This window comes from Pogona vitticeps, chromosome 5 (assembly GCF_051106095.1).
Source record: "Pogona vitticeps strain Pit_001003342236 chromosome 5, PviZW2.1, whole genome shotgun sequence".
NCBI lineage: Eukaryota > Metazoa > Chordata > Lepidosauria > Squamata > Agamidae > Pogona > Pogona vitticeps.
In genome coordinates, this window is record NC_135787.1 from 139,941,352 (window position 1) to 139,965,799 (window position 24,448).

A 24,448-nucleotide genomic window follows, 5' to 3' on the forward strand; every position below is an offset into this window, starting at 1 on the left:
ATTTGACCCAACTCCGGGAGGCAATGGAAGACAGGAGGGCCTGGAGGTCACAAAGAGTCAGACACGACTTAACGAGTAAACAATGACAAAACAGGGCTTTCAAAGTAAGTGAAATATTTAAGGAGTGGTTTTATCAGTTCCACTCCCCTAGCGAGTTTCCATGGCCAAGTGGAGATTTGAACTCTGTTCTCCAGAATCCTAGGCCATCACTCTATCCACTACACCACGCTGCGAATCCCAATGCAGTAGTAAAGGATGAAGAAAATGGCATCACAAGCAGCTTGGGGCTTATTTAAAATATGGCTCAAAACTCAGTGATGTTTGTAGGTCATATTTTCACAAACCTTTTTAAATTAGGAGTGGAATAACTTGATCCATAAAATATATGAAGAGGCTGCTACAAAATTTTGCATGCTGAGTTTAGATCTAAGGATGTCACTCACCCAACAGGATGAGCTTCCTCCAGTGTGTCTCTCATAAGGCAGTCTGACTGATTCAGAGGACGTTTTAAGTATGTTTGAGAGTCAGCTTGACTTTGTCCTGAATGGTGTCCCATGAATTTTGGACATAAATAAAACCCATTTGAGGGAGATGGAAAAAGGTCATAATTGCACAATGTAAGATTATAACTTTATTTTTGTTAAAACATACAATGTTTCATTGAAACTGTGTAGTACTCTTTCCCCAACAATTGTAGTCAAATTGTTGATCTAACAATGCACTGTGTTTCTTTCTATATATACATATACAGTATATACAAATAATATCACACCTGTACACGAAGACTCAATAGATTGGTTTTAAAATCAGTCAATGTACTCCCAAAATCTGAACTTTATGGACCCCAAAGAAACTCATGCTTCTTGTAGTGTACACATTTGTTAGTACATATCAGTCAAAAGCTTCATGTACACAAGAGCTTACCATTTCTTGTTGTGAAGGAAACATTTGCATCCACAAGGTGAAGCCCTTGCATGCACAGAGTTTTGCACGCCACACAGTTTTTCTAGACATGGGCCAAGTTGCAAAGAATTGGCAAGCTAGTTCTATGATCCCCTCCCCGCTCCTTTAACAGCAACCACTGCCTTCTATCCTACAAATGAAACTTCCTTCGAATCTACAGAAGTTTGCAACAAGTTTGCTGATATGGTGTGGGGAACAGAGGGGGGAAAAAGTGGTACTGGATGTCTCGGGGCCTTGTTTTGTAATGCAAGTGTGCCCTTATTCAACTTGAGTACAGCATTTCAGTTTGAGCAGCTGTACTCTTTTGCTGGAAATGTCCATCTGACACCTCTTTCCTGGATATCTGACATGAGTGTACCATGGGAACAGTGTGTTAGTGATTAAGCATAAAGAAGGCTTATATACATAAATGCAAAATCCCAAACCTACATTATATACAGCATACTTACAATATATACACACATAATTTATATACAGAAGATATGCATAAATACTGAAAAAGAGGTTTTTAAACTTCAACAGGTTATTGTTCTATAAATAACATGTTAACATTTTATGGATGAAACAACATGGAAGACTGTCATTTCAAAAGGAGGCAACAAACAGTGGTTTAATACTGAAACTCAGGTGATACTTGAAACCTCAAAAAAGCAACTTACCCTAGCGATACCCAGCAGAAGCAGCCAGTGAATTTTGTAGCTGCCAAAAAAAAAAAAAAAAAAGGAATTCACAGTGTACTGCCCAGACAACTATGGACCTGGGCTGCAGTTATATATATGGGAATGGGAATTAACTTCCTGGGAAGTATGTTTATATATATGTTTATATATATTGTATTTGTGTGTGTGTACTTCCCAGGGAGTTAATTCCCATTGAACTCAATGAGACTTACTTCTGAGTAAACATGGCTAGGATTGCACTGTCAACTATCATTTAGTGAGATACACAGATACTATTATGACTTCGGTCCTTCTTATACCTACTGAGATGAACCAAGGAATCTATCTTCTTAGGCCAGTGATGGGAAAGGGGGCTCTTCCCTGTCCCATATGGATGGCTTTAAGGGTACCAATTATTTCACAAGAAGCCACATAGGTGGGTAAAGAGCTGCCATTTTAACTGAAACTTGTTTCACATGTTCTTATTTCAAAAATGGTGTTAAGCCGCATACCACTAGACTAGTGCAATAGGTAGAAACAGAGAAACATCATTTCCATTATGTCACACAGATCTGCTACCAATGCGCAATATACTTCTGCTCCATGAAGCCAGTACCAGTTCTGAGATACAAATAAATTAAAATGTTGTCTTACATTATCCTCAGCAATGCCTTCAAAAATTGATCCGTGAAACTTTAGAACATTGCAGTCCTCAGATACTTGGATTCTCAATCAGCAGGGGATTATTTTGAGATTATTGTTCAAGTACAGTTCATATTGCCCTGCTCAGCACAACTGAATGGATTCAAACACTAACCCATTCACTAATGGAAAGTGTGGGTGGAGGGAATGGATGGGTAGGGAGGAGAATTACAGTCATTTTTCATTAAGGCAGTTTGTTACTGATACTGACTTCAGTGGAATCAGGATTGCAGCCTTAATGGTCTGCAGTTGCCCTGTAGAAATACAGATGAAAATACCTGCATTCTCAGATACAAAATTCAGACAAAACAGCAAACACTTGCTTAATAATAAAAATGGCCCTAGACAATTTTTAGACCAAAAAAACACAATGGTTTCATTAGCTAAATCGATGCCATCATTTGATCCCACTAATCCAACTACAACTTGAATTTAAGTCGATTTCCAAAATGGTTCCAGAGGAACCTAACTGAAAGCAGTCGACAAAGTACTGCACTGTGAAACTTTGTCTGTATAGCGTCTTACAGAATATGTCCTTTCCAACAATATTTGGGTACAAAGCAAAGCTGGATATGTTCTTATGCAAGTACCAAATGTCTTCAGTTGGAGACTGAAATAATTTAATGAACACAGCCACACAGTAACAAGCATATTTAACATGATCCTTCCCTATGCAGGTGTAGCACCAATCCACAGATTTATCACAGCATTCAACACAAGTTCCTAAGATTATTAGGTGATCCAGGAAATGGGAAGTCTGTACATGCTTCTCATGTCCCCCTTCTTATGACATTCCCTGGTTGAGTGGAGGGGATGGGTAGGAAAAGTGGTGCAGGCACAAGAGAGCTATGTATGCACAAATCTGTTAAAATTGAGAGTTCAGCTGTGCATACTGAAGAGAGTAAGGACAGTATGTAGAGGACAAAGATCCCTTATGCCCTAGAGTGATCCCTTTGCAAAAAAGTGGAAGGATCATGCTCTTAAGAACCACTGTATTTAAAACAAACAAAAGGCTCAAACAACACACATCTGTTTTAGAAACAAATGCACATGAGATGGCAATGTAGTCAATCATAGGCTCTCTCTCTCTCTTTTAATAGTAAATTTTGGTTTCTGTAGGAATCCCAGTTGACTTAAGAAGAGAGCATCTACTGCATTCATCAATGCCTGTTGTTTGATATGCAATTAGGAAATCTTATGTGTCAAAAATAATGTAAATCCCAATAGTGGATTATAAGGTAAAGCTGAAAAATTTTGTACAGTGAATACTGTAGAAGATAGTAGGACCTCACTTTTACTGTTTTCAGAAAATAAAATCAAGCCATCTGCTGCCAGTAAACGAACTCCATATTAATGTCCAATGATAACATATGGATTTGGTGCACAGCGGCAACTGAACAGGGAAGAAGCAACTTCTGTATTTATCTAACTGCACTATTAAGTACCTCAAGAGGAAAACTGCTAAGATTGCACTATCATGAACTGGTATCAAGAACTGGCCAAAACACTTATCCTATGTAGCCCTAATTGATTTTTACAAGCTTGCTTAGCTGGAGCTCTGATTGGAATTGATGCAATGCTCAGGACACACAAGTGTTTAATGTATCATCCAGTCTCATGGTACAGAATCTTTTTAAGAAATATGAGAATCTGAATGACTAGCTAGTAGAAATAGGGCAAGGCAGTTTATGTTGATTGGGTTAGGTATATGACCATGGGGTCTCCTTAACAAATATCTGTTTGGGTTTAGAAAGACTAAGTTGCATGCATAACTTAGTTACAGTTCAAGTTTCGCCAATTTGTCAGTCTTTAAAATAATAAGTTTAAAAAATAATTTCTTATGGGCAAAAATATAATTTTAAAGATATGCCTCTCTATAGACTGGAAAAAACCATGCTGAATTTAGACTTAAACTGTTTGCTGATCTGTTTCTGATCTTATTTGAATCATAAAGTTACAAAACATTTTCTTAAAGTCAAAATAGTGCCTTTGAGGTCCATAAATTTTTTTTTGGTATAAAAATAATAGTGTTTTCTCTCTCTTGCTTTCAATGGTTAGCTTAGCCCCACTACTGTAAACTAACATTTCTCACATCAATTGCTTCCATTAGGCACATTCAAGTAAATAATAAAATATCCAAGTTAACAATGACAAAAGCCAAACTTGGCTTGATAAATTTTTACAGAGACAACTGTCCATTCTCTGGAATGGAATAAATAGTCACTTCCCTCAGCCAACGATTCAGGTGGTTTGATGTTAGTATCCGTTCCCATTGTGCAGAATAGTTTCTTTTTTCAAAAAGTTCACCTATTCTACAATTAGAAGAACCAGCATCAAAGAATCTGCATTTCAAAGGAAGCAGAACTGCAAACATGAGTGAGAAGTTCTTTCTGTCAGTAGATAGTTGAATGAACACTGGTCCAAAGCAGAGAGTTAATGACCATCAGAAACAGGATTGCTGGTCCAATCCAGAATGATCAAGGTCATACAGCCAACCATCACGACTATGCCACTAAGCAGGAAAAGAAGAGCCTACAGAAAAAGGCACAAAAATACAGGAGGTATTATTTTATGAGGGAAAAGCATGGCATGATACAAAGAACATGTAAATGGATGTATAACACAGCATAGACAACATTACTATATATAGTAATTACTATATATGGTAATTTTAATGATGATTGCACAGCCCAAAAGACAGCCTTTAAAATTCTTTACCCTTTGTGTAAGGTATAGCACTTAAAAGTTACAGAGAAAGTTCTGTGGCATACATTTCCTTTACATCAGAATAGATAACTGCTTTACATGGAGGGCCAATGGTTAGTCCACAGATAGAGCAGATCCTTTCAATGAATGGTGTTACACGAAGTGTCAATTTACCATACAGTGAGTCTACTCTAGCTGGGACAAACAACTGGATTTAGCCTAATAGCCACTATTATGATTTTATAACAGCCTCCTGCTAAACTCGCTTTTCTTATCCCTTTAGTTTGTTTTGATCTGAATGAGAACCTATTTAAAGACGTAAATCCTAGGCATTTGCCAAATTTAATAGTAGTTGCATGTGAAAAATTGCACCATCATCCAAAGGAAGGACAAAGGATAACAAAAAAAGAGATCACGCTGGGTCCATGTTATTGTAACTGGACAATGTAATGGCCCTTGTGATGGAAAGTAACATTTCAGATGCTTGATTATTCAAAGAAAAAATGAATAGTGGGAATGAAAGCTAGAATTCCAATTCCTGAAATGACCTTAAGCAGCGGACTGTCTAAAAAGGGAGGATGGGAGAAATAAGAAAATCCCATGAGATATGGGAGATGATATTTCTATGTCATTTTGTTCACTTGATAGTTCATCACTGTGTTGTTGCTGCCAGTAATGTAGATCAGTGGTCCCCAGCCTTGGGCCTCCAGATGTTCTTGAACTTCAACTCCCATAAATCCTGGCCAGCAGAAGTGGTGGTAAAGGCTTCTGGGAGTTGTAGTCCAAGAACATCTGGAGGCCCAAGGTTGGGGACCACTGATGTAGATAAACCCAACTAGGAGCAACTCCTTTGTACTTCTTTGCACTTACCCCAATTTTCTGGACAGACTTCATTGATTCCTTCTTCACTAGCTTAATGTAGAAAGCAGATGGAAGTATAAAGATCAGCATGGCAGCAGCAGAGGCACCTGTAATCAATTATATGAATTAACACAATATTAATTTTGTGCTCTACTCTTAAGATCTTTTTTTTAGGTTTCTGGAAAAAAAATAACAACTGAACAGTCCTTACCAATGAATCCAAAGATATCTCGAATTGTGGGAACAAAGATCACAAGAATGTTGGTGAAAATCAAAAGAGCTATTGTAATAGCACAGTGGCGCAACCAACTGAATTCTTTGTCAGCGCACAACAACTGGTTGATGGAACTGCGGATCTGGAAAACAGATGGATGCCATTAAATTGCAACTTTTTCAGAGGACATTGGAAGTAATTTATTTTTAAAAAGATGCTCTCACAGAATTGTGAACATGTAAATAGGCCTCTAAACAGAATATCAGGTGGGGAAAATGTTTTTAGAATTCTTAAGATTTAGAGAAACGCAATTTCCCCTAATTAAAAAGCTATTTATGTTTTTATTTGCTTATGTATAGCTTTCATAAAGGACTATGGTTCCCAACCTTGGGCAACCCAGTTGTTCTTGGACTGCAACTCCCAGAAGCCTTTAACACTAGCTGTGCTCGCTGGAGTTTCTCAGAGTGACAATCTAAGGATACCTTGGTTACCCAAGGTTGAGAACCATTGATATAGGACATGGGTAAGCCAACAGTTTGGCTTGGATTCTAAGATGCAAGTGAACCTAAGGATGGATGGAAAAATGTTCCCTCCTCTCCATCAGAAGCATATCTAAAATGGTTGGCAGGGGAGTGCTTCTTAACAACATGGAGACTGCAGTAAGTGTGGGGAATTGCCCAGAATTGATAGGAAGACAAGTCAGGGAAGTTTATGGATGTTTCCTATTCCTTCTTCTCTCCAGAAACCTCTTCCCACGTTGTTCAGCAGAGGCTTTTAAAAAGGGGCACAGGATACTGTAGGAAAGGACTAGGGAGGAAACTTTCCGTTTTAAGTTTGCTTATCTTCCTAACCCAGACTTCATTTTTAGGCCAAGTCTCCTTCAATGTGCTACATCTTACTTTAAAAGGTACTAGTCCTAAATTAGTTTATTTCCTCTTTTATTATTAAGAAAACCTAAGAAAAAGATAAGTATTTTTCTCTGTAAGTATTAAAGTCACTTACTGGAAAAATGACAACTGGTACAGTAAGAGTTACTGCCATTAGGACAGCCAAACGCACAATAAGGAGAAGAACATCAGATCCAAGGACTTCAGAATACGTATGAAGCAACTCTGGCTCAACATTTCCTACAAAGAAAATTGAATGTTTGTAAAACTTCAAGGAACTTTAATATATGCATAACACAATAGCAAAATCTCTATACATGGCTCAAAGTGGAATTCTGAAGTTGTGGGTAGATAATGCAATATAGCCCTGTCAACTAGGAAAAGGAATTTATCCCTTCCTTCCTTCCATCCATTTTTTGTATAATAATAATAATAATAATAATAATAATAATAATAATAATAATAATAATAATAATAATAATAATAATAATAATAATAATAATAATAATAATAATAATAATAATAATAATAATAATTTATTGTCATTGTAAGTATATACACAATATACCCATACAACGAAATTCACAGACACCCAGAGACCAGACACCATAAACTTACCAATCACATATTTTGAATCATATTGTTTTTAAAACCATTCTAATCTCCTGTCCCTACAATGTCTGTGTCACCAATATTCTCACACTGGGTTGAATCCAGACTTTGTCACATTGAGAGCAGACCCACTGAGATGAAGAGGTTCACATTAACTATGGCTCACTTACACCCCATTGATTTCAGTGGGCCTGTTTTAAATGTGATTAAGTCTGAGTTGAACTTATTATACAATACAAATTTATTCTACAGCCAAAGGCCCGATTAGAATTGAACTTATTGTGATCATGTCAAGTTGAAACTAGAAGACACTTCTTAAGGGTCCCATCACAGATTACACTAATATCTGTAAAATATAAAGCACCTACAAGTACAGTGGGGTCTTGACTTGAGAACTTAATCCGTATTGGAAGGCGGTTCTCAAGTCAAAAAGTCTGTAAGTCAAGTCTCCATCGACCTACAGTGCATTGAAAACCCATTAATCCCGTAACAGGCCGTTTTTGTTCCATTTTGGTTTTTTTCTGTTCTGTAAGTCAAATCTCAGTCTGCAAGTCAAACCTAAATTTTGCGGCCAGAGAAGTCTGTAACTCAAAAAGTCTGTAAGTCAAGCCGTCTGTAAGTCAAGGGTCCACTGTACATGCATACTTCTAAGGCCAAGGATTCAATGGCAGAAGTTACATGCCTGCTTTGATCTCTCCTAGTGAAAGCAAAATACTGACTGAAATAATGTTGCTTAGCTAAAAAGTTGCAACTAGAGTAGGCCCATTGAATCGAAAGAATGGGTTTATTCTAGCTGTGACTTGCTATGCTAAGCAACAGAATTTCAGCCAACATAAGCATGCTGAACTTTGGTAGGCTTCTGCATGCTCAAAATTTTAATCAGGGTTTACATTAAAAAAAAAAAAATCAAAAAACTGAAACGTAAGAGAAGCTACTTACCATAAAATGTCAAGTATCCAAAGAGGGCAGCCAGGAGGTACATAAGGAACATGGCAAAAAATGACACATTGGATACCTTCATCATTCTTCTCCGGCTTCGCCTATTTCAAAAGAATAAGCGTCATCAGTACTTCTGCAGTACACACTTGCATCCTATTATCTGATATGCAATATATGAAGTTTATAACATAATATATATAGGTCTTACTGTTTCAGTTCTTCATAAATGGGAAGTATAGCAGGATGGCAGACAAATGAAAATGTTAGGATTGGTACAGCATAGACCGTCTGGAAAACAAACAAGCAAAACGTTTTAATATTCTTTAGCAACATTAACACAGTACAGGCCAGAACCCTATCATTAACTCCAACTGGCGTAGACCCATTAAATCAAATAAATTTACACAAGTGTTGATTCATAATTCAGTAATTGATTCAGTGGGCCTACTGTAGTTGAGACTAGCAAAAGGATTCTGGCTGAAGTCAGCTTCTTCTGTAACCAAGACAACAATCTTAAGTTGACTATAGTCATTCATTTAGTTTTTTTTGCTAGATTTCTACCCCACCTTTTGTTCAAGGAGCTCATTTCAGCTCACAACAGCCCTGTGATGTATTGGCCCAAAGAATATCCAGCAAGCTTCATGACTGAGTGAGGCTTTGAATTTCCTTACTCAAATGACTATTAATACACCTAATGGGAAACAGCGAGGTGTATTTCCATGATATAATGAGCTGCACAATCACATCTCCTGTTTTTGTTCAATTTACAAAACAGGAAAACAACAATTCAGTTAAAAATGTGTATTTTGTCACTAAACAAGAATTTCTTCACTAAAATCTGAATCTATATCTGCAAACCTGCAATCCTATTCGTAAGTACAATTCTGGGTACCTCCATCTGAGGCTGTACCCACTAAGACTGAAAGCTCTCTTCCAAAAGCCCTAGTCACTCTATTAAGTGAAATCCAATAGTGTAGCATGTGCATGCGCCATATCCCAAGGAGTGAGGAATATTTTCATGATTCTCAAGAAAAAGCACAATGCTGAGCATATGTCTTGAAAATTACTATAAGTAAATCACCCCTTCTTTCTGCTTAAATCCATTATCACTCCTTGATGTCAGAAGGCTTGGAGAAACTGATTTATTTACAAAACTTCAGGATCCGCACTTTATCCAAGTGTTCTTGGACTACAGTTCCCATAAGCCTTCACCACCAGCTGTGTTGACCAGGATTTCTAGGAATTGCAGTCCAAGAACACCGGGGTTAGTCAAGGTTGGGAACCACTGCTATAGATGATACATACATACAAACAGGATTTCTCAGTAATGGAAATTCAAGATGCAAGTATTTTCTAAATCCTTACCAGACTGATAGACTGATCATATTCTAAAGATCGTATGCCCTAGTAAATGGCTGCATTCAAGGGCAATAACACACACACACTAATCTCACAGTAATATAACTCTACTTCTACTGAGCTGCTACACATTGGCCCTCCCCAATTTAATATTAATCTTTACCTGTGAATTGAAGATGAAATATTTTGGTGTGCAGATGTCATCATTAGTCATATTGGCTAAAGGTTCATATGCTGTCGGCAGATGTTCTAGACTAATATTCAGTGTCGCATTAACCAAATCATGCTCCATCCCACAAGGAATCTGAAACTTCTTGCAAATGACCTAATAAAGAATAAGCAAAGTACAGGATCAATTTAAATTTCACTGGGTCAATATGTTTTAGATCTAAAGACTGGGCGTAATTAAAATCATGTTATCTTATATGCCTTGTATATCTCAGGAATTTACAGAACAAAGTTTACTTACAACAATAAGAAAGAAGACCATGCACAGTAGGGAAAATCCACTGGTGTAACCCAGATAACCTGTAATAAAGACAACTTTTAATTTGGAGACTGCTGCTTGTGTGTAAGGTGGCATAGCCTGTATGATTGAAAAAAATGAGTTTCTGGCTAGTACAGTATCCTGTTTGCGCTGGTGTGACATACAAATTACGCCAATGTGACTATGGTGATTACGCTTGACAACAAGGAATTGCACTAACAAATTCTGCAATCAGCCACACATTCTGAGCATGACTGATTGTGCAATGTGCCAGCAGACGTGCTTAGGAGAGAGCATTTCTGCCAGAGCCACAGTGCAACTATCATGCGTGAAACCTTTAGTTGTGTGCATATAATTGCACAATAGGGTTTTGGTCTCTAAGACAAGACAGATTTGTAGACATTAATCATGATAATACATTAACACTAACTTTATATCTCAGCCATATGCACCTTTCTATCAAGTATAAAGAGTTTTGTTTCTCATTCTATTGTAGGCTAAATCAGGACTGTGGGGCCTGTGGTCCTCTTAATGTTTTTGGAATCCAACTCTCAACAACCTTTCCATCCTGGCCAGTGCCAAGGGATGATAGGAACAGCTGTTCATCAACAGCTGAAAGGCCACTGGTTCTGCAGCCCTGACCCAAATTAACTTATCTGAGACATTTTACAAGATATGTGATTCAATCTTTTACATGCCTACCCAGAAATAAGCCCCATTAGACTTAATGGAACCTACTGCCAAGTAAGGAAATTTGCATAAGAGTAGACCCTTAATGGGATGCAAACCCTTCCCAACTGTCTTTTCCAGTCTTACATTACAATTTATTCACATAATCCTTAAAGTTATGTTCAGTTGTTTTGTTTTGTTTTGTCATTTGAAGCTCATTAGGAACTTAGTTTGCCATTTATCTGTAGCCACACAATATAAACAGCAGAAATGACACAAGACTCCAAAATAAAGGGTCATACAAAGAGATATGCCATTATGTTACAATCTTTTGCCTTAAGTTCACACAAAAATCAGCAACTGCTTACCTAGATTTTTCAATAGAGACAGAGGGAGAATGAGTCCCAACGATACCAGTATAACCAAATAATCACCATTGATATACCACTGTCTGTAAAAGAGAAAAGAAAAAAAGAAGATAATCAATAACATGATACTTGGCTGTTGTCTTTACAATTTAGAAGTCTAAGGTTATGTTGATATGGCAGTGAAAAAAAGGAAACAAGAAATGGAGCATATAAGATTTTTGTCTGGAGTACCTCATGTACACGGATTCCCATTCCTCTGGAAGGATGTAGCTCTCAACCGGATTGATGTTTCTAGGTTACAACTAGAGCTTGGAGAAGTATTTCTTCTAGGCCACCACTTTGTCTGGCAGACAAAGTTTTAGAAAATAACTTTTCCAAGCTCTGCAGTCATGCACAATTAACTTATACAGAAATTGGTGAAACCGTGTTCTTGTTAATGTGTTTAGAAGACTGGCAGATCAGTCCTAAACATATTTACCTATGAGGCAGTCTTGAGTGTGACCACACTTCTAGTAAGAATGCTCAGGACTGTAGTCAAAATTAAGTTCTTGCACTCTGAGATTGGTGGTCTCTTTACATATAGCTGCATTAAAGCTTCCATACTGCTATATCCATAGCAGCATCCATATTGATCTTGCTTCCCCCCATACATGTACTTGCTTCAAAATAGATGGCACTATCACCCAAAGGATTTACGAGTCAACAGCTGGACAGGATCCATTGGCTACCTCTGCAGGATCCTGTTCCATCTGCCGAAATCAGTGGACCTCCTCCCTCCTGCAGCCTGCTGAGCAGCCTAAATCTGCTTGGGGCCAGAAAACCTTCTGGAGCAGAATGTGGCACCATGCAGAGCGGTAGCAGGAGGGAAATGAAGTCTCAGTTCTGTTTGCACTGGATACTTAAGTCTACCACTGATCTTGGCCACTGTGGCTAAATTTAAAATCCCAGCCCTGGTGCTCTGAGAAGAAATTAATCTTTCCATTAGACCACATAATTTTATATATATATATTTTAAACCAAGACTTATCTGAGTAGAGGACACAAGACTGAAAGAGAAACAAAAGTGATGTGTTCCACTCCCTGAAATAAACGGATGTGAACAACTACAAAAGGGTCAGGAGGAGATACGCAAACTACTGTGATGCTGAACACTACTGGGGAAGGATCAAGTTCCAAAATCATCATCACCGTCTTGCTACAAAAGTAACTCAAACACACTAAGCACAGTTTGGAGGAATTTGTGTCAACATAAGCACCACTGAATATTTCAAGGTTTAATTAGGTGCTGATATTCTAATGAGAACAGCCGGATTTAGGCATCCCTGCTTCTCAGGATGATAAGCCAGTATTTGGCATTCCTTTAAAATCATAGCCCTTACATCCCCAATCACAATAGCAGGATTTCAGCACACACACAGGTTCTGTCCCAATCCTGAATACTTTTTGCTCAGTGCTTGTATATCTGCATGTCTTACAGTGCTTCTGTTCCTAATTTCAATTCTTGCAGTAGTGTTTTGGTTAAAAATTGTGTTCAAAAACATCCTTACATGTACTTGCTTTCAAAAACCAAATGTTCTGTAATTTTCCACCCTTCCTTTTTTGTGTTGCATTTTTAATATCACAGCTAATCATTCATTAACTCTGCAAGTCAGTCAGAAACGTGTGTGTTGCTGAAACAGATAAAGTAAACAAATAGACTGTAGGGTATTTAACAGTGTTGTGTCTTCAGAATAGAAAAATGGTTATCTGGTCTACTAAAAGCTGTTATCTTGTCAAAATGCATAAGCTCCCCTCCCTCACCAGAAATGTCTGTATTACGAGCAAAATAGGCCACTCAAGAAGCAAGCAAGTAAAACTGAAATGTAACAATGATTTATCCTTTTGTATAAAGAGGTTACATTTGTGTCTATCACAGGAGGTACTCAGACACAGTTTCTGCAATGCTCCTTTTTGTTTCTGTTACCCATTGTTCTGCTGAGCAGCTCTAAGACGTACCCTGTGTTCTCTTCGATGTTCATAAATGCCTTGATGACCAATGGTAACTCATATTTCACTATGTAGAGGTAGCTTGACATAGCTGCAGGTGAATAACATTGTAGATCATTACAAAAACAGAACATGACAAATACAAGAGTCTCAAAACATGTTCCAGAATGCCATTTTAAGGTCACTAAGTGGAAGCATGTTGTGTGACAAAGCTGCTTGAACAGAAGGAAGAATATTGTCTGAAAAAGCATACATACTTAAGAATAGGCCATTGAAAATCCCTACCTCCAATATTCTGCATTGTAATAGATCCAGAAGCTGCTAGTTTCCCAGCCATGCCAAATGCCTTCATTCCCAGCTGTTCATACAAGATAGACCCTGCAGTCAAATAACACAGAATTGTTGAAAGCATGAAATTTATAAGAGGAGGGCAAGAGTTAGGAACGTGGTTTCTATTCTTTAGAAATCGGTTTTAGCCATACCTCCTTCATTGGCAGTCTTCAAGAGGAGGTGAACTGAATACAAGGAAAATATCGACACAAACACGAGAAGAATTCTAAAAGCAAACACAAAGGCAACCTTTACTTTAAATGAAACAGGGCATATGCAATAAGAAAATGCAAGTGAACATAGTGGGCTTGATCCTGCCAAAGTTATACACTTCTGTCTCATTGATTTCACTGCACAAGATTAAAGGATATACTTAACCTTTTCACAGAAATCAGTGATATTTAAAACTGACAGTACAACTGTGTTAAAAGGAGTTGTAATATTTCTCAAGTAAGTAATAAAATAACATAGCAAATCCTCCCCAGTATAAATAGCAGTGAACTTTACTTCAGCTAATGTTATGAGACACTTTCTAGCAAGGATTACAAATAGCCCATACAACACTATCTAAACTGGATTATGTAGACTTAACCAGTTCAGACTTACAATGGATTATGGGTCTGTTTCTATGAGGAGCCACTTCTATTTAAATGCTGCTACATACCTAAGGCATGGGTAGATGAAAGGGTTTTACTTCTTTCATTCTTTCTCACTTTAGTACTTTTAAAATTAAACAAAACTCATGAAAGAAGCTGAAGCAATTAATAATTGTTACAGTTCCAAAAATTCAACACTGGCACATGGCTGGGTGAGAGAGAAGGTCAGTATACAGCTATAATTTCTGGCATCTCAGTGCAAAGCACATGAAAACAAGATTGGTATTCTTGGCTTGAGTTCAGTCCAGTCTGTCCTGCATATAATGGAGGTTGGCTTATGATTTTAATAGGGCGAGTTTCAGACTTAAGTAACTACTGGAAGTGGATCCTCTCCCTATGCAGAAGATCACAAGACAACAATGAATGAAATACACAATGTCATGTGGTTAAAGATGGAACCACCAAAATAGGGCAGCGACCTGTTCTGTGAAAGCAGCCCTTCCAACCAGGAAAAGCTGGTCCTTACTCCAACCCAGGGGATGCAAACAAGAATATGAATGCACATGGTAAATCCCAATGACCTAAGTAGCAGCTATTACATTACAGTGGTGCCTCGCTAGACAATGATAATCCGTTCCACTGAAATTGCTGTTTAGCGAAATCACCGTCTAGCGAAAAGCATTTCCCCATTGGAATGCATTGAAACCTGTTTAATGCGTTCCAATGGGGAAGAATCGTCGCCATCTAGCGAAGATTGGCCATAGGAAAGCTGCTTTGTGAACCGTTGATCAGCTGTTTTTAATCGCCGTCTTGCGAAAAACGGGCTCGAAAACACCCGTTTTGTGAGGATTGTCCCTAAGGAAGCCATTTTGCGACCCACCGATCAACTCTAAATCATCGTGCTGTGAAAAAACGGCCCACAAAGCATGGACCAAATTGGCGTCCAGCGAAATTCCCCCATAGGAATAACTGTTTTGCGAAGCAAAATGGCTGCTGCAAAACATCGTCTTGCGGATTCATCATTTTGAGGTGTAACCGTCTTGCGAGGTGCCACTGTATTTTGTGGCTCTATGACAAACATGAATAACAACTGTCATAACATCACTTACATAACACAGACAATTGCTACTAACCAGCTAAAATTCATTTATCTTGGGTTTTTGCTCAAGGTAATGCTGAAATACTGGCATTATGATAATAAAATGTATGTTTATGAACCTTATCAAAAACTTGGGCTAATTTTGAGTTAACTCTATATAATGATTGTTTTACCTACATGTGCCTTTGCCATTGAATGTTGCAAAGCATAAAACAGGCTCTTTTACAGGCATGTAAGATCCACTAGACGCCATGAAATTTCCTCTCTGATATAAGTACTAGCGCAACTACCTTAAATCAGTGGTCTCCAACCTTAGGCCTCCAGATGTTCTTGGACTTCAACTCCCAGAAATCCTGGCCAGCAGAGGTGGTTGGTGAAGGCTTCTGGGAGTTGTAGTCCAAGAACATCTGGAGGCCCAAGGTTGGGGACCACTGCCTTAAACTACATTTCGGAGGAATTCGTTCTCCATGAAAAATAAAGACAATTTAGCTTTGGAAAATATAGCACTAACTGACTTGTATTACTAGAAGTACATCTATTGACTTAATTGAGATTTTTAAAATTACACTTTGCTATTCAAAGACTATTACTGGCATGCATTATGCTGATGACATTGTAACCACTGCAAAACTTTCTTGGAGCATGAACTGGCACATAATAAGATCAATTTATTCACTCGCTTGCTCTCTTTTAAACTGTATGGCTCACTTTTTGCTTTGGTAAATTTTTTGTACACATTTCCATCTTGAAAGAATGAGCAAAAAATGAAATAATGCCATACACCAAAATGTGCTTCACACTTCCTTTGGTTTTGGTGGCAACAGTAACATTACCAGCATACTGCATGTAGGGACATCTCAGAGTGATCCTCAGTCAGTCATTTTAAGGACCTGAGAAGACAGAAGGGGACGTCTGAAAATACAGTGCACTAAGTAAACCAATTGGGCTAATTAAAAATATGGTAGGTGCAAATAACTGAGGAATGAAATGATTGTATTGCAGCCATCTTCTGCTGAAAAATGTTCATTCTAGGTAGGCTACTGTCAATTATTTTGAACATAATGCTTAAACCATTAATGGGACATATTCCCAAGTAATGACACAACATCATGCTCTTAAGTACAATTTAAATGTAGCTATCAGTTTTTAAAAGTGGATTTCTGTTCATGTAGAGAAATGGAATAACAAATGAAAAATTCTACTGATGTAATTTCCCCCTTGCAACTACCATTCTTTTCCCATATGAGCTGTACATATTGGGTTTGGGTTTTAAAAAGCAGCATAGCTTTTCTTCCCTTCCTGATAGAATTTCTTCAGTGCTTACACGAAAGGTATCAAATTTTGAACTTTGGAAAGTCAATACACCCATATTCTTGACACTCACTCTCTGACAAACAATAACAACAACAACAACCCTCCACTGAAGTGGGTGGGACCATACTGAAAAACCAGTGGGTTTGCTTTCTGAGGATACTCCTCAATATACACTGCCCCCTAAAGGAAATACATATATTGTATAATGCATTAAAGCTCCTTGTTCTCCATGCCCGTGAAGGCACAGCTAAAAATTACTCACTACTGTTTTTGTGTCTCTTTACTGCCTGCTGTCCTGTGCTTATTCAATCTCAAACTCTGCACTTATATTTTGTTAAAGCTGAACAATGTACAACAATGCCAGCCCAAGCAATAATATAGATTCTGATTTTTAAAAAGAAACAAATTGAGAATATATTGTAGTGATTAAACTGACAGGATTTCTGTGCTGATAAGGACAAAGGAGTTGCACAATATGGTATGGAATTTTATCTGGCTAGCCTTAGATAAGTTTTTCTTTCCACCCTGTCTAGAATACTGTGCACTGATAATTCTACTGAGAAAATTTCTGCATGTTGGCAATGTGCATTTATTAAAGCAGGGGCAGGTTCTCAAATGACAATTAAAGCCCAGTAAAGCACATGTGGGACTTCCCCCTTTACACTATGGAAAGTTAATACATGTAATTCCCCTTTAAGCTAGTTTGACAGGAAGTACTTTGCTGCTTTGACTGAACAGAAGCAGAATAAGATGGGTATGATCCAGATAGGATTAACTTTCTTCTGTTGACATTTCTGATTTACACAGGAGAGATCTAAATATTTAGGTAAAGCAGTTGAAATCAAGATGTCTCAAAAATGCTTACTTGGGGCCAGAGCATCAATCCATTGAAATAAATATTCAAATATTTCTGGAACTAATGTGCACAAATAACAACAACGTACATAGCACTATCAATTGAATGTATTACCTAATACTTACACAAAGAGAGCAATTCCAGTGTTTGCCATGGCATAAGACAGTCCAAGGATGCCACTGCCCACTATAGCGTTGCTCAGATTAAATACTGACATTCCAAAGGAAGTAGTACCTTGATGTTGCTAATGAGAAAACATGTTGTGTTGGTTAATCATTTGTTCGGAAACAGTTGCTTTCAAATGGCTTTAATGTGCATGAAGACTGTCTTCATGTGTGTGCATATGTTAAAAAGATAACTGAGAATTGCTTATATATTCAGTTTCATACTTTACCTTCTTCTTTCCAGGATTGGATTCAAGTAAAAAGTTTTGGTTTTCTGGATCCATGTCTACATAAGGGCTGTGAGAGAAGGAGAAAAATGAGAGCAACTTTAAGGATTGTTCCTTAACATCCCACTGAAAAGGAGCAAGGGAAACCAGTTTTTGTTTTCAGCAATGGCGTTCAAGTGAGTTTATTTCTGAATGTGAGTGTACATGCAGGTGGCACACACAAGGATTTGAACAGATTTGTTTCCACTTCCCACCAGGCCTAGGATGTGTGCAACATCGGCATGTTCCCCACTCTTAAACACACAGTTTTTAAATAGCTCAGAGAGGATATGGTGGGGACAGCCCTATAAGCCCTGTTGAGCTCATTGCAGGAAAAGTGGAATATCAATGTAACAAATACATTCAAATAAATAAAAGGTACAAAGCAAAGCGAAAAGCAACTAGGAATCCAGGTTGAAATTAATTTCTTCTCTTTTTTTAAGCAATAAAGGGACCTGACTAAACGACATGCTCCATTAAAGGGAAGGAGGGCAGGTCCTAAAATCAAAAGGGTACAGAGAAACTTCCCTGACCTTTCCAGAGCAGCTGTTTTGGATGGGTAGGGGTAGTTGAAGTAATTGCTGTTGGAGCTATAGCTGCTGCTATCTTCATCCGGTGTAGTGTTGAGCTTGCTCATTTCAGCTTTGGTCATGATGGAATCCAGGATACCGTTCTTAAGTTCCAGAGATGAAGCAGGCCAATTAATTTCTTTGGGTTCCTATCAGCGGCCTGGGTTCCTCTTGATCTTTTGTCCTTGGTGGCTGCTGGACTTCCCCCGTCTGTAAAGGTAAAAAGAAAACGTCAATACTGCAGTAGTCTCCCAAAGTGGGTCACGTGAGGAACCGCCGCCGCTGCTTCTGCTGCTCACCGCGGCTGATTCATAGTCAGCCAGGCAGTGGAAAAGTACCAGCAGGGAAGGGGAGGGAGAGAATGAGAGAGAGAGAGAGAGAAAGGGAAGGAAAAGTACAAGGGAGCGGAACAAAGATAATCGCCAGCTACAATGTCGGAGCCCACCAAAAAAAAAGGGGGGGGGGAAGAGGAGCGAGAAGATCTGCGTGAGAAAGGCCGGGGTGCGCAAGAGAGACACGATCCACCCAACAACAAATTTCGAGCTATATCTCAAAACCATCACCCGGGTTCTTTGGGTCCTTCTCTCCCCCCCTCACCGCCTCTAATCCCTCTTTTTCTCACACAGTTACAAGACAGACGGTAGAAGATACAGGAATCGGGTACAGGAAGATTAAGTCGTAAAAACTGATACGATTCGGGGCAAATCGACTTGCCTACAACTCTGACACACAATACACACTTCTGTGCCCCGGGTGTTGGAAGGCATCCAACTCCACCCTTTCTTTGCCGGAAACGAAACATGATGCAACCGAGCTGAGAGATTGTCTCATGCCCGTTCTTTACTTCAACCGCTACCTTTTTTCTTCTCTTACCGTTCCTTTTTCTCCCCCGGTCGCCTCATTAAAGGGATCTTTTCGTTTTAAAATTGCGGGGAGAGGGAATCATAATCCGTCACAAGACGGCACCACCAACGCCTATATATTCGGGTGTGTGTTTCAAACACTGCTAGGTTGCAGTAACGGCGGGTGGAATTTTTCCTTTTCTCTCTCTTTTTATTTATTTATTTATTTTTTTTACATGAGTCTCATACAGACCGCCTTACATAAAGAAACAACCCGGCGCTGCGCCTCTTAAGCCACCCGAATGAATTAACGGAGTCTCTCCCCGCAGGCAAACGACCTCCACCCAGTTCTCCCAAATCAAAGATATATTCCAACAGGGCATATTTACCTCCGTTAATCAATGAAGCTTCAAATCGGGATGTTTCGCACAATCTTTTCGTTTTTGTTTTGTCTTTTTAAGTAAAAGACCAAGGGATCTTGGATAAGACGTCAACTGCTTCTTCGGCGGAAATAATCCTTAAATATTGATATAATTAAATGACCCGGTACGGTAAGGGAAAAAATAAATTAAATTAAAATACAAACAATATGAGAATTCCCCTTTCTTTTAAAAAAAATAAAAACGAAGCTGGTATAAAATAATAATTTACTGTTTTCTTATTAAATGAAACGAGGTTTTGTTGTATATAAAAAAAGAAGAGTTCAGGTAAACTAGAGCGGCCCGGACGCTTTGCGAGATTGGTCCTGGAATCAGCAGGGGCGGCGGAAAAGACGATGCTCTCGCGGAACGTCGCGATCAGGTCTGGAGAACGTATTGCGATGCCTTCGCTTTTCAGAACGGAATGCGGTGACGTCACGGAAGGTGGCAATCGGGGGGGGGCGTTGGGTGGGAGAAAGGGCGAGGCTTCCACCCGGCAACATGCTGCTCCCTCTCTTTGTATACCAACACCGCATCGCTCCGCCCCCCGTGGCTCTCTTCCCAGGCTGCTACAGTGACACTCCTGCCTCCCGCCGGAGCCACCCTTTTTCATACAAAAGAAGACCAGGAGACTGTTACTTAGCAGCCGGAGAAACTAAACACTGCGCCACGCTTTTTTTTTTTTTTAAATTTAAGATCATTCTTCCGAAATGCTGGAAGAGTTAAATTACATCCCCGCTGACATATAGGGCAATATCCAAGTGCTCCGTTTAGACTGACTTGCTGAAAACTCAGGTTACACACCTGCCGGTGGGAATCCGCGCCTTCCTTCGGCCTTGGGCAAGCCTTGGTTTTCCACATGTAAAATCAGAATAATATGACACAAGATAAGTTGTAAATGCCTTGTTGTATGCCCGAATCAGTATTTGCACGACTAATGTGTGAATCAATATATTGAATTTCAAGGCATAGCCTCCAGACACGTTAATTTGCCTACCGGCTTATTAGAACAGTTGTTTTGCTGGAGAAAAGAACCTTATGGTAAAGACCACAAGGAGAGCATGAATAAGGTTATTATACACCATCTGTGTTCCTTCCCAATGTGGAGGGGAAACATATATTAAATAAGTTCCAGATAGAATGAAGAAATATTTTTATTATGACTAATCAGACAATCATGAAACTTTGAGTTCTACATAATTCCTGGAAAGGTTAAAAGGGTTAGGGAAAGGAAGGAAAGCACATTGTTGCAGCCTCAGGATCTGCCATTCATTGTTGTCATTATTGTTGTCATTCATTATAAGAAGAGCGCAGGAAGGGGTTGAACATTGCATAGTGTTTTAACTTCTCCATCTGTTTAGTAACTGCTCGTGGCTTCACAGAAAAAAATGGTTAACAGTGCATAATTACCATGTCTAGACAATCTACTGTTGCTACTGTATCTCAAGAGATACTTATCAACGTTTTAAAAAAATAACTCAGGTCATTAAAACTAGTGATTTTGCAATGTTTCCTCTAGGTATGATTTCAGGGAAAGAAAGTTCAAGAATTTTGTGTAACTTTGAACATTGTGCTATAATACTTTATAATTCTAGTCCTATAGTACCATCCACATTACTAAAAAAATGCTGTAATAAGTGAAAAATCTACATACAGCTTACTGAATTTCAGCACTGAAAAATCAATGGCACTGAGGATCCTTCAGCATTATTATTAACTATGTTTGTCAAAATTTCCAGTTGAACTCGTGGTGGTGTTAATATCACATGATGACAGAAATCTCCAAGTGGAAGAGTACCAGACTTATCCCTTTAATGTGAATTGCTCATTGGTTTATTTTTACATGATTTCATGTACTTATAGAGGTTATGGATATTGTTTTGCTGTTGAAATTGAAACATTATTTTCAGTATTCAGTGCATTACATTATCTTGTAACTTAAGGAGATATTCAGTTATTTTCTTTTGAAGATGTTTTGTATTTTACAGAAGAAAAGAATGAATGTACAGTATTTCAGCTCTTGTTGAGAAAGGGAGAAATAAATGCTGTTTCCATGTCCTGAATGTCTGGGTTTTAGCTAGAGATGGGAAAGTCTGGGGGGGAAAATGGAAACATTGAAATAAAAACCAGTTTCCCCCCAAAGCTGTTTTTTGTTTTTTTCTGGAAAAATTGAAAAATGTTCTTTTACAATGATACATAATATGTCTATGACACGGTATTCAAATGATATAATGTGAATACAGAGATAATGGGATGAAGTGCCCTGCCAGTGAGCACCTGTAGCTGTCCATTTGAATGAAACCCTGGACAGGAGCAGTCCACACTACATACCTGAGTTACCTCTGTTCGTTTTTGCTTAGCCAATGTGTTAAAACCTATCCCAGATTCCAATGTTTTAAAACCTATCCCAGAACAGTGTTTATTTATTTGGGTTTGTAGTGGGATCTCATTATATAATTACATAAATAAAGCATATGACTAAGGGCATTTTGATGAAATGAACTTTACAAATGTGCCACGTTTTGTGTCCTTGTATCAGGATAAATCAATTAGAAGGCAAGTGAGACATTTAAGGAGTGGTTTTGCCAATATCCCGCCCCCACTTCCACCCCCAGGAGTTTCCATGGCAGAGCGAGGATTTGAACCCAGTCCTCTTGAGCCTGTCTGTTTTATTCACCGTTACACCACGCCGGAAATCCTAGCCACAATTTAGGGTCTCGCATGACGAGGCTTCTAAATACAGGGAGGTAGATTTATATAGAAATGTATATCCACACCCACCGAGCCATCGCGATAGTACACATTCCGGCATCATAACGATGGAATTTTTAAGGCCCTTGAGTCGTTTAAGGCCTCAGCGTGTCCCTCAGTCCTTCACCGTTCATCCGAAGGGAGGGAAGCCTCCCGCGCGGGTTCCCTGCTCTTTAAAGCACGCCATAACGCAGAGCGCTTCAACTTTGGCGGGCGGAGATGCAAGCTGAGAAGCGAGTCCCCCCCCCCCTTCCGCATTAAATACAGGGGGCGGCTGCAAGGAACGGTTTGAGCATCATCTCCCGCCCCGCGCCTCCCTCTGCCTCCCCTCCAGGCCATACGAGCCCTCTCCTTCGCCTTCCCCCGCCCCCATGCCCGGAATGTTCTCGATAAAGGAAGACAGTGCGGAGAGGTGGTGGGTAGCTGCGCGCGCACCGCCGAAGCTGAAAATTTTCCACTCGAGCTGCTTTTACTACGCTCAGGGGGCGCGCTCCCGCCCACCGGATTACGCGAAGCCTTGAGTCACCTCTCTCTCTCTCCCCCCCGGAACCGCCCCCCCCCAGGGTAGGGGTGGGTTGGGTTAGGGCAGGGCAGGTTGGTTCAAAGTCCTCGCGCCGCTGCCCGCGGTGGAGAAAGAGCGCGCCACGCAATGCCATTCTAATAAGTACCATGAGAAATAAGGCAAGCGCTGGCTTGTGGGAGACGCTTGCTCAGCGCGTGTGGCTTGGGGCGCCTCGCCTGCCTCGGAGTTCTCAGACTTCCCTCCGTGGAAATAACCCAAGTTCCTTCAGGCTGGGCGAGGCGTGACCGTTGAAGCGACCGACCTTGGGAGGATCACCCACAAATATATATATATATTGTAACCTTGATCCTCTTTGTAGGTGGATCTTATGCCATCTCCAAAACAAAACAAAACAAAACACCAGCACATTTTTAAAGCATGTTTTGTGGGATGGAAATATATCACATTGCAGTTGTAAGGTATCTTTTCACATTCGCATTCATTACGTTACAATTCAGGTAGTTCCTTTTTCTTTTGTCCTCCCCTTTCTATGTGGGGTTTAGTTATGTGCGCCAGCTGGCGGTGAAGGCTTCTGGGGATTTTAGTTCAAGATCATCTAGGCTGGGAATCATAGCTCTACCTAGCTCAAGGCAGCATATGTGCCCGTTCCCATCTTCATCCTCACAACTTTGTGAGGTGAGAACTGCTCAGTGGTTTAGGTATCTGGTTAGGAGTTCAATTCCCCACTCCTTGACAGGGGCTGGACTTCATGATCCACATAGTGCCTTCTAGTTCTGGAGTTTCAAGATTATTACTGTTACTATTATAGATCAATCAAACTGAATGTGGTAACTTCCCTGAGGGAAATGCACACAATATGAACAATTAGTTTGCTCTTAGCCTTTCTAAGTATCTGAGATAGCAGTAAGATAAACGGTAAAGGTTCCCCTTGACAATTTGTCCAGTTGTGTCCAACTCTAGGGGGTGGTGCTCATCTCTGTTTCCAACCCATAGATCTAGCATTTGTCCAAAGACAATCTTCTGTGGTCACATGGCCAGTGCGACGAGACACAGAATGCTGTTACCTTCCCACCGTGGTCGTACCTATTTATCTACTCGCATTTTGCATGCTTTTGAACTGCTAGATTGGTGGGAGCTGGGACAAACAACAGGGTCACTCCGTCACGTGGATTCGATCTTATGACTGCAGGTCTTCTGACCTTGCAGCACAGAGGCTTCTGCAGTTTAACCCGCAGCGCCACCACGTCCCCTCTGAGATAGCAGATACCATCCAAATTGTTAAAAGGTTAGGCCTCTTATGGTTGGCT

At 39.5% G+C, this 24,448-nt stretch overlaps 1 protein-coding gene across 1 annotated transcript; it reads right to left on the minus strand.

Moving 5' to 3' along the window:
• Positions 1-618: 618 nt before the first annotated feature.
• On the minus strand, positions 619-20,657 carry SLC38A2 (solute carrier family 38 member 2). The gene is made up of 16 exons (XM_020795534.3): positions 19,838-20,657; positions 18,571-18,816; positions 18,002-18,068; positions 17,733-17,851; positions 13,895-13,968; positions 13,698-13,790; positions 13,422-13,503; positions 11,427-11,509; positions 10,372-10,430; positions 10,066-10,227; positions 8,752-8,831; positions 8,544-8,644; positions 7,108-7,232; positions 6,103-6,247; positions 5,901-5,998; positions 619-4,856 (listed from the first exon to the last, which is right to left on the minus strand). Exons 2-16 carry the CDS (start codon positions 18,687-18,689, stop codon positions 4,758-4,760), a joined length of 1,506 nt encoding a protein of 501 aa, XP_020651193.3. The 5' UTR covers positions 18,690-18,816; positions 19,838-20,657; the 3' UTR covers positions 619-4,757.
• Positions 20,658-24,448: the final 3,791 nt, after the last annotated feature.

Coding starts and splice junctions, on each gene's coding strand:
- SLC38A2 (XM_020795534.3), bottom strand. CDS start 18,689: ATGACCAAAGCTGAAATGAGCAAGCTCAACACTACACCGGATGAAGAT. Junction 17,852..18,001: donor CCAATCCTGGAAAGAAGAAG/GTAAAGTATGAA, acceptor TTTTCTCATTAG/CAACATCAAGGTACTACTTC. Junction 13,504..13,697: donor TACAATGCAGAATATTGGAG/GTAGGGATTTTC, acceptor ATTCACCTGCAG/CTATGTCAAGCTACCTCTAC.